The sequence below is a fragment of the Bidens hawaiensis genome, unplaced genomic scaffold, assembly GCF_021521415.1.
Source record: "Bidens hawaiensis isolate Kalapana, Puna unplaced genomic scaffold, B.hawaiensis_p1.1 tig00025380_1, whole genome shotgun sequence".
In the NCBI taxonomy this organism is placed as follows: domain Eukaryota; kingdom Viridiplantae; phylum Streptophyta; class Magnoliopsida; order Asterales; family Asteraceae; genus Bidens; species Bidens hawaiensis.
The window spans coordinates 121,496-132,434 of NW_027494053.1; the positions used below are offsets into that span (position 1 = coordinate 121,496).

Consider the following 10,939-nt stretch of genomic DNA (forward strand, 5'->3'; position numbering starts at 1 on the left):
ATGCATACTCGATGAGGATGAGGTGGCCTAACCGCCAAACAATAAAAATAAACACATAATCATATAGCATGTCATCGATAAACAATAAATTCATAAACACATAATATCGAATTGTGGTTGATGAGGTATAGATGTAAATAATGAACTTTTGATAAATATGGCACTCATGTTACCCCTAAAAGGTTAAAAGATGAAAAAGATGGGTGAGAATTACTCACCTTGGATTTGGTGAGTTGAATGATTAAGATCTTAGTTAAGCTTTGATTAGTCCTAATGAGAGATCTCTGAATACAAGTAAATAGAGTTTCTTTAGCATGCGTTTGATAAATAAAGGTCAAAGAAAGAAATATGTATTATAATAACATAACTAAAAGTTGAAAAAGAAAAAGTAAACAAAATCAATTTTAGACATATTTCTGTCTCCGATTAAGTAAATGTTTAAAAGTATCAATAAATTCTCAAAAATTATAAAAATCTCCAGTAAACTAAATTATCATGTAAGGAACAAATCTGATTTAGAAAGTTTGCCCAGATTTGGACCCGAGATAGGCTAAAACAGCCGATCTTCATCGAGGGTACAGATCTGCGTACTAATTTTGAAATAATGTTTGTGAAGCCATACGAAAGAATAAAAATACAAATAAATAGTCATTAGAATCGCAACTCAATAAAGTTAATGATAGGCTTTGACCTTGCGTCATTACAGTTTGTTATGACTGAGATATGACTTAATCTTTGAAGATCATTATGGCTGTGAAATCTGAAACATTGAAAATAAGAATGTAGTTGATGCTTTGGAATGGATTTTAATGAAGAAAAATTATAAACAAAACAAAACTTGGAAGAATATTTTAGGCAGAGAAGAGACGTAGAGATTAATGAACAAGAGGAGGGTGTATTTATAGTTGAGTTAGGATTAAAACCCTAACTTGATAACAAAGTTTAGAGATTATATTGAAGAAAAAGTTTGATAATAAAAAGAAATTGATAATAATAATAATAATAATAATAATAAAAAAGAAAGCAAAAATGCCGTCCAACTCTTTTTCTTCCTTTTTTTATTTTAATAATAATAATAATATAATTATGTAAATAGAATTTAACTTTTATAAATTACATGAAACACCCTATAGTTACAATAATGAAACAAATTGATCTTTAAAGAGCTATATGATATAGTAAAGTATTTTAGTTGAAAATAGTATAAAATAACTTTGACTTTTAAACAGGTCGGGTTTTCAGGTTCGAAAAACTGACGAATGTTACAGTATTCATACACAACTCCGATATTACATCAGTCACTTTATTCTTCAATACTTTGCCTCTCTAGAAACAGTGACTGATTTTCACGTTGAATGGTGGTTACGAGAAGACCCTCCATCTTGCCATTCTCGTAACGAGCTCATGGTGGTTTGGTTTGAAGGATCTAGATATGTTCGCAATCCATTTGACCTACTTGTGTTACTCAATTTCTGGTTGGAGCGTAGATCTAACCCTAATAAGGTTTGGATATGTGCTTCTTAAAACCCTTCCTTAGTAGGGATGATAATGGATCGAGTTTAGGCATTCTCAACCCTATATATGATAATGGATCAGGTATTTATCTGGTAATCATCCCTCGGGTTTCAGGGATACCCATCAGGTTGTGGGCTTGCTATCTGTTTTTGACAAAATACCCGATGGATTTACCCGGCCCAAAACCCGTCGAGTTTCTATAAGGCTTTAAGAAGATATAACTAATCGATTACAAACAACAGTTACCATAAATTAAAATGTCTCAAATAATTACCATAAAAAGTCAGACTTAATATGTTAACCAAGCAAACTATCCTTATATGATTTGAGATAGACTTAATATGTTAAGATAGATATATAGAAAAAGTTATGGCAGTTACATCAGGTGTATAACGGGTAAAGTAATCCATGTATATTAGAAATCTTAAACCCGTTCGAAAGCGTTGAAACAATTCAAAAGTATTTCGCGAAATGACACTTGTAAATTTTACACAAGTGGTGTTTTCCTCCGGCTCTTAAATTTTCCGCTGCTTGTTTTGTTTCACCCTTTTTTTCCTATTTATAATTTCTTCCTCTTCTTCACCAAACTCAGTCACAAACTCTCATCCGCAATTTTCAACATTATTATTATTATTATTATTATTATTATTATTATTATTCCGTACATTTCACGCTTCGCTCGTCCATCGGTAACCTTCTTTCTTCTTTCACTTCCTTCATTTCTATTTCAACTCTCCTCCTGATTTTTTTACCTTTATTTTGCTTGCTTGCTTTCGTTGACTCGTTTCACTCAAATATCTACGATTACTCAAGTTTTACTAATTTAACTATGATTATTATGTTGTTGTTGGTAATTGCATTGATTATTATTATTATTATTATAATGTTGTTGATAAGGATTAAGATTAGGTTATTTTGGATGACGATTGATTAGTAGTTATCATTGCCTGTAATTTTGAGTATGGATGATGATAATGCGTCTTGTTATTTTAATATTCTAGTTAGCTTTATCTTATACTTCTTTTACACTTGCGCTTTCTTTAGGGTTTAAGCTGTCAATTCGGGTCTTATCAAGTTAGAAACATGAATACGACTCGTTTAAATATTTTTCAGGAGCCTTACCTACTAATTGCATTACATAGCGCACTTTTTTTGATTAAAAGGTCTAATCGTAAATAGCTAACTATATAATTACCTATATTCTCATATGTAGGTAGGTTGTAGTATTTTAAGGCATATCGCCTGTTTTATTCATCAATTTCTGTTGATTTGATGTTATATGAAATTTTCTTATAGGGACTTTTAAAGTTGGAAGTCATCTATTTACTCACCTAACCTTCATTCTTAATTCCTTACAATAAATTCATTCTACTTGTTTGCTACAAAATTTTATATGGAAGCTTGAGGTTACCTTTTGCTGATGTCTATTTATTTGTGTTTTATAATTAGAGTCTACTTTCTGATAGATTTAGGATATGTATGTTCATGTCATTGATATGCTGGAAATAAAGTATCTCAAATTTTGTGAAATAAAGATTCTACTTTTGCTGTTCTGACAAGTATCTTTGTGTTAATAATGAAGTTAACCCTGATTAAGTTTCTCTTAAAATTCTTATCGCGTACCGTTCTGAATTCTGTTGTTGATTATTCTAACTCACTCACAGGCTTATAATCTATTCATGGCGAGCGAAACTCTTTTGGGCTCATGCAATGGCACAGCCATCATACCTCCGGATCCTCAACGGACTTATCAAGTCGTTGTTGCTGCCACGCGTGCAATGGGTATCGGTAAAGACGGGAAACTACCATGGAAGCTGCCTTCTGACCTTAAGTTTTTCAAAGACGTCACTATGACCACATCAGATCCAGCAAAGAAGAATGCAGTAATAATGGGAAGGATAACATGGGAAAGCATACCTCTAGAGCATCGACCATTACCCGGTCGACTCAGTGTTGTTTTGACTCGTTCAGGAAGCTTTGACATTGCAACTGCTGAGAATGTTTTGATGTGTGGGAGCATGGTTTCTGCTTTGGAACTGTTGGCGTCGTCTCCGTATTGTTTGTCCATCGAGAGGGTGTTTGTTATTGGTGGCGGCGAGATCCTAAGGTTTGTGCAAACAATGTTGTATGTTTTTGTTAAGGTTTTTCGGTATCGTGTAGGGGTGTAAACGAGCCGAGCTGAGCTCGATCCTGACTCATTTAGTCTACACTGCTCGAGCTCAGCTCGTGAGTTATGAGTAATTTTTATTATTAGTTAATTCATAATTACTTTTATATATTTTTTATTATAGTTTTTATATATTACAGCGTATACTATTTAGTTATTTTTATCATAATCCTGTATAGAATAAATTAATAAGAGATTCGTTTAGGCTTGCGAGCCAGCTTGAGCCTTAAGCTCGATAAGAGGCTCGTATAGTTTCGCGGCTCGGCTTGAGCTTGATAAGTGAAGCTTGGGTTCCGGTGTTAAACAAGCTTATTTTTAGGATCAAGTTCGTGCTTGAGTTCTTTTAAGCTCATCTCGATTTGAGCTTTTAGTGAGCCTATCTCGAGTGGCTCACATGCAGCTTGGCTCGTTTACACCCCTAGTATCGTTCCTGTGCTTGACTACCGAATTTATGGATTTTCATTTTTTAATTTTGAATGCTAAGTAATTTGTAAGACGTTAACAAGTAATGTAACCCACATATCTGGGGGCACACATATAATAATTAACTAACAAAAGGATTTATCATTTATGTCCAAAGTTTAAGCCCAAGTACATTATTTTGGGCCAATTTTTCGCAACCTAAAATTTTAAGCCCAGATGGTGAAACCAAAACTGAAAATTGACAAAACTTAAACTGAACCGTTTACAAAAACTCAAAAATCGAATTTTCGGTTTGGTTTGAGCCCGAAACCGACCCCTATTTTTTGGTGTCGTATCTGTGTTTGACTACTGGCTTCGGCTTCATTGCAGAGAGTCCCTTAACGGACCCGGATGTGATGCTATCCATATTACTGAAATTGAAACCGACATCGATTGTGACACTTTCATCCCGTCTGTCGATGCTTCACAATTCCAACCATGGTACTCCTCATTCCCGCTAGTGGAGAATGGAATCCGTCATTGTTTTACCACATATGTTCGTGTGAAGAGCTCTGTAGTTGAAGAATCTGTTGGAACTAATGGCTTCTTGTCTGATTCAAAGATGTACTCTTTCTTGCCTAAAAAGATTTTTGAAAATCATCAGGAGTACCTTTATTTGAAGCTGGTGGAGGATATAATTTCTAACGGTGCTTTAAAGGGTGACCACACGGGTACTGGTACTTTGTCAAAATTTGGTTGTCAGGTACTTTCAGTTTTGATTTGTCTAATGGTGTTTTGTTTTTTTCTTATGGACAAACGTAAATAGTATATGGGTCATCTTAACTTTCAAAACAGGCAATTATTATAAAGCCTGTTAACTTAAAAAGGTCCAAACGGGTTAGCACCACCCATGGGCCCCGCCACAACCACCTCCATACGGGTGTAAACAAGATGAGCCAAACCGAGCTTGTGCTCAACTAGGCTCGATGTTGACTAGGCTCGAGCTTGGCTCGTATCAAGCTTTTTTTTCGCGTATATAGTTTTCTAATTAATTACATTTTTAATTATAATCGTGTATGTTTTTTAATTGTAATTTTTGTATATAACATAGTATTTGTTATTTAGTTATATTTATTTTAATTTTATAATAAATATTATTATATATAGTACATTAATTCATTAAATAAAAATTATACAAATAGTATGCTTGTGTAGGCTCGCTAGCCAGCTCAAGCTCAATAGGTGAAGTCCAGGCACGGACTTGTTTATTAAACAAGCTTATTAAGGCTCAAGCTCAACCCAGCTCAATTCAAGCTTTTAACGAGCTGACGTCGAGTAGCTCACGAGCATGTTGGGCTCGTTTACAGATCCACCTTAAAAAAAATCGCCTATGAACCCATTTTGGTAGTTTTTTTTTAAATTGACTCATTTCAACCGGACTCCATTTTGGCCATAGTCTCGACCCGAACAAAATTGATAATTTTTTATGCGGCATGTTTTGACCCGAACTCGTTTTACTCCGAACCTGTATTGACCCTGACCTGAACCCACCTGTCCTATCTAGTTTGCTAGGCCTAGGTTAAATGAACTTATATCTATGAAAGGATGCTTTAAGTTCTGTTTGTGATGCATTTAATTGTTTTGAACAGATGCGGTTCAATTTAAGAAAGTCTTTTCCTCTGCTTACCACCAAGGCATGCACACTTCTCTCATCATGTTTCTACTTATTACTTAAAGATTCAGTGACCAAAAAATATATAACTTTATTTTACTTTTTTCTCTGACATATATCTTTGTACAGAAAGTGTTTTGGCGTGGAGTTGTGGAAGAACTTTTATGGTTCATCAGTGGATCAACAAGTGCCAAGGTACTTTGTTTTTCAGTAAACACCACGTGCTTTGACGACTTGTACATCACGTTTATTCTAATTTTAAATCATTTTAAATGTAGTAAATTGCAAAAATATGTAATGTTTTACTTTTGAAAAAGTTAATTTACATAGTTTTTACACCATTTCCATTTCTTAGTTACAACATTTTAATTCATATGTATTATTTGGTTAACAAAGTATTATGTGTTTATCATAATACGTTAATTAAATTATTAAAATAATTTCGTCAGCTATAAAAAATAGTTTGATCACTTTTCAAATGTAAAGACTAAAATGTGTTGATAATGTAGAATTGTAAGAATTTGTAAAGAAGTTTGTAGGGCTGAAGAGTAAATGAGTGTTTTTGAAGGATTAATAGAATCCAGATTTGTTTTTTATATTAAATCTAAATTGTGTCTTTTTTTATTATTATTATACTTTAGTTTTTGTGTTTTGTTAATTCTTTTATATTATTATCAGGTTTTACAAGATAAGGGCATTCATATCTGGGACGGTAACGCATCTCGAGACTATCTTGACAGGCAATTCCACACCCTTAGAATTAGCTGTTTGACCAATTGACTTTTTATCCGCTGTTGTTTTTTTTTTGGTTAAATTAATTATATGTTTTGTTGCTTTTCAGTATCGGGCTGGTGGATAGAGAAGAAGGTGACCTGGGACCCGTATACGGGTTTCAGTGGAGACACTTTGGTGCAAGGTTGGAATATTGAGTTAATAATTAACAGAGTTTTTTATTAAATAATAAACACATTCTTAACACTTACAGGTATACTGACATGCATGCTGAGTACACTGGTCAAGGGTTTGACCAATTGTTGGATGTTATTAACAAGATTAAAAATAATCCGAATGACCGTCGGATCATTCTTTCAGCATGGAATCCTTCTGATCTTAAACAAATGGCTCTTCCACCTTGTCACATGTTTGCACAGGTTTATTGCATGTTAATCATTTGTTAATATTTTTGTCTGTTAGTGTCTGCAACTCTCTCCATATCAACACATCAGATTTTTTTCATTCTATCCTTTTCATTAGCGAAGTGCACGGGTTGGTTTTGAACCCAAATTAAACTAAAAACCATTTCAGTTTTTTTGGTTTCGCCTTTTGGTTTTCTGTTGTTTTGGTTTCACCATTCTGGGATTGAAATTTTGAGGTCAAATAAGACTGGCCCAATAATAATGCATTTGGGCCTAAATCTTTTTGATGGTTGATAATTAAATGATTACTTTAAAGGGGGCTATATCTTTTAGGTAACATTATTTTTTAAGTTCTTATAAATTACTTAAAATTTACAGTTATAAATGAAAATCCATAAATCTGTTTCAGTTCTTTAGTTTTAGTTACATGCAAACCTGAAACCGAACTAAAAGTTCGGTTTTACGTAAACATAAAACAAAGTAACAAACTGTCGCTTTTAGTTTGGGTTTGGTTTTTTCGGTTTCACGCATACCAATTCCAAAAATATTTTAAATTATTTAGTTTAATTGATCGTACAACTTTAATATTAAGTTTTATACGATTAGTTACAACATTAATTAATAATTCTGGAACATGGGATTCCATGCACCCTTGAGTTTTAACTTATTGCTATTCTATGCAGTTTTATGTAAACCAAGGCGAGCTATCTTGTCAAATGTATCAACGATCTGCAGATATGGGTCTCGGTGTCCCGTTTAACATTGCATCATATGCCTTACTGACATGCATGATTGCCCATGTTTGTGGTATATAATTTTGAAATTTGTTACTAGTTTACTGTTGTTGATAACTAATGACTAGAGATAATTTTTAAATATATATACATACAGATCTTGTTCCTGGTGATTTTATCCATGTTGTTGGTGATGCTCATGTGTATAGCAATCATGTGAGGCCTTTGCAGGAGCAGCTTCAGAAGCTTCCTAAACCTTTTCCTGTAAGCATAATGTGTTGTGTAACTTGTGCGAATTTCGGACACGAAACGAAAACACAACATGAAATCCGCGGGTTTGGGTATGGTATTGGTTCACGTCAGTTTTGGGTCGAACATATTTAGTATTATTTTAATTAAAGCATTAGTTTGTGAAAAAAAATAATAAATAAATTAAAAGGTTTCGGGACAACCCGTGGATAGCGTGTCGTGTTCGGGTTGGATCCGAGAGTCCGGGAACACGATCCATTTAACACCCCTAGGTATTTGGTCTATATTGGGTCAATTAAAAAAGTTGCTAAAAGACCAATGATTGAAAGTGGAAAAGTCTGCGTGTCCCACAGTAGTATAAGATTGCGAATAACATATATTGTGGCCAAGTAAAACTAAGGCAAATTTTGCCACATATGACGTATGGTCTTGAAATTATCACTTTTGACTCGGTTTTCATCTTTGACTGCAGACTTTGAAGATCAATCCTGAGAAGAAGGATATAGATGGTTTTGTGGCGGATGATTTTGAACTCACGGGTTACAATCCGCACCAGAAGATACAAATGACAATGGCAGTATAGAGCTCTTCTGATTTTGGTAAGGACTTATGGTTCTTAGTCACTTCAAAATCTTCATATTTGAACATATCATTTTTGCTGAAGGTGGGTTGGGTATAAGGTCAAAATGGCTAGTTTCTATTAGTTTATGAATAATTAAGGGAAGTTTGATTATAATAATCCAAATGTTCATTATAGTCCATACTAGCAATGTGATCTCTAGCAGAGAAGTAACTTCATCTTAATTTAGCATTTATGTCTTTTCAAAACAATTTAAAAATTCTGATTGTGATAAAATCACTTAATTGTTTATTAGGAGTATTGGTCATAACCGAACGTTCATTGAACTGTTTGACGGAAGTTTGGTTATGTTCGTTTGTTTAATAAACGAATTGACATGAACACATGTTTTGTTTGTTTAGTTTTTAAGAACATGAATAGATGGTTCGTTTGTTCGTTATGTTCGTGAACATCTGTTTATGGTCGTAGATTATGTTTCCTTAAGATCGTTTGTTTGCATATTCATTTAAATTTTCAAGGCCCATTGCAATTTAGCATAGTGTTAATAAACTTTTACCAACAGATTTATGCTCATGTTTACTTTTAATTGGTGTTTGCTTAGTTATGCTTCTGATGTTTGTTTATATATGTATATATACATAACGAACGAACATATGCGAAAACTTAGACACTCATTTTCATGATGAATGAACACAAACAAGAAAAACTGCATTTAATTTTTTGTGTTTGATCGTTTGTTCGGTTGAAGTTAAGCGAACAAACACGAACATGATTCAGTCGGTTCGTTTGCAGGCCTAATTGTCATCATGAATTAATGACTAAAAATAACCTCTTAGTCTATTACAGTGAAAAACCAATTTTGTAATAAAATATTTATTACTGAGAATGTTTTACATGGATGCAGGCACACTTATGCGTGGTCTGTAAACGTCGAGTTTTTACATAACGACGTGGATATGCTTAACTTATTAATTATATGGAAACCGGGGATATTGTTTACGGGTTTTAAGGCATTTTGGTATGTTATTTATGTCTTGGCTTTGGTAACAAGTGCTCTGTTGGCAAAAACTTGTGTTACATGGTGAGGTGAAAACCAAACACTAAAACAGCATTTTATGGCTTGTACTTTGTGCTAGGGTTATTGTACCTTGTTGGCCTTGTTATCATGGATAGAAAGAGTAAAAGACTTATGACTTACTCCATCGGGTTTATGTGTTGTGTTTAGACCACCCAACCCGGATAAGGTTCGGGTTAAATGGGTTTAGAGTCGGGTAAACCGAATATACGTTATTGCTTATATCAGAAGTCGGGTAAAGATAATTAACAAAATAAGTATATATTAAATAAAAATTTTAATTATTAATTGTTTTATTACATTAAACTTCAATTTTATCAAAAATCGCAAGCTACTACTAGTTTATTTTTAAAAAGTTACTAATTTATTTTCATGCACATCATATTCAACTTCAAACTTGTTTCTTATAAAAAAAGTTTTAAAAGAAAGATGAAAAATAATAATGCTCCGAACTCGCCCGATACAGTTCGAAAAATACTCGGTTCGATTTTGGCTCGGTTTGATTTTGAGCTGCTCAACTTGGTTCGATTTGAAGCAAGCCAAGCAACGAGCACGCCCTTGTTATGTTCGGCTTGGCTCGTGAACAACCCTAAGAAGAGGTGAAAAACACTTGGTACAGTAACCTGAATCGGAACTAGGTATTGAGGAACTGTTTCTACACCCGACTCGCCGTATTAATCTCTAGTCCCCATCAAAACCTGAAAATATCCAGACTTAGAATGGATCACGTTCCTCTTTTAAAACTGGTTTCATACCTTTCCCGGTAATTGACTTGCTGAGTGGACGTGGAATGGGTTTTGATAAAATCTTGAGGAGGTTTTGAAGAAAAAAATCCGACTCTCTGCACCTCTAGTTTCATACTCATTCTTGTTTCATTAATATTTTTTACTTTTTTCGAAAACATATTCATAGTTAGTTTTCTTTTAGTATAGGATCTTCACTGTTAATGAAAGTAAAAGTTAGATTTGTTGTTTGTTATATTATCTAGGGGAGTTCAAATTTGAATATTCGGAGTTTTAGATATCTAAAAATTTTGAAGAGTGAATTTCAATATCAAATTCAAATCCGAAAACCCCAAATTTCCAAAGAATATTTAAGTTATCGAAAAATATATTTTTTTAAATTTTTTCTAAATATTTATTGTTTATCAAAAAATTATTTTGGATATTATTGTTGCTATACTTTAAAGTTTAAACTGATATAATCCAATATGAATTTACTATACACATCGATATTTAAATATACTATAACATGATTTGTTAAATTATAATTATTTATACGCTATAAAAAAACTAAATTAATTATTGATTTGAATTAATTAATTATTAAAAAAAATGTAAAAAAAATGAATTAGAGTATAAATCAAGCCAAAGGAAGCTCGCTAGTTAAAACAAAATGTTGTTGACTGA

General features: G+C 33.0%; 1 protein-coding gene across 1 annotated transcript; it reads left to right on the plus strand.

Moving 5' to 3' along the window:
* Positions 1-2,132: 2,132 nt before the first annotated feature.
* LOC143571461 (bifunctional dihydrofolate reductase-thymidylate synthase 1-like) lies at positions 2,133-9,656 on the plus strand. The gene is made up of 12 exons (XM_077056877.1): positions 2,133-2,204; positions 3,180-3,622; positions 4,475-4,847; positions 5,734-5,778; positions 5,886-5,951; positions 6,435-6,496; positions 6,598-6,672; positions 6,742-6,907; positions 7,576-7,699; positions 7,784-7,890; positions 8,348-8,474; positions 9,360-9,656. The coding sequence occupies exons 2-11, from the start codon at positions 3,195-3,197 to the stop codon at positions 8,456-8,458; spliced, it is 1,557 nt and encodes a 518-aa protein (XP_076912992.1). The 5' UTR covers positions 2,133-2,204; positions 3,180-3,194; the 3' UTR covers positions 8,459-8,474; positions 9,360-9,656.
* The last annotated feature ends 1,283 nt before the right edge of the window (positions 9,657-10,939 follow it).

Excerpts from the sequence above, each read along its gene's own strand:
- LOC143571461 (XM_077056877.1), top strand. The coding sequence starts at position 3,195 with ATGGCGAGCGAAACTCTTTTGGGCTCATGCAATGGCACAGCCATCATA. Across the intron at positions 5,952-6,434 it reads GTGGATCAACAAGTGCCAAG|GTTTTACAAGATAAGGGCAT; the intron begins GTACTTTGTTTT and ends TATTATTATCAG. Across the intron at positions 7,891-8,347 it reads AGCTTCCTAAACCTTTTCCT|ACTTTGAAGATCAATCCTGA; the intron begins GTAAGCATAATG and ends CTTTGACTGCAG.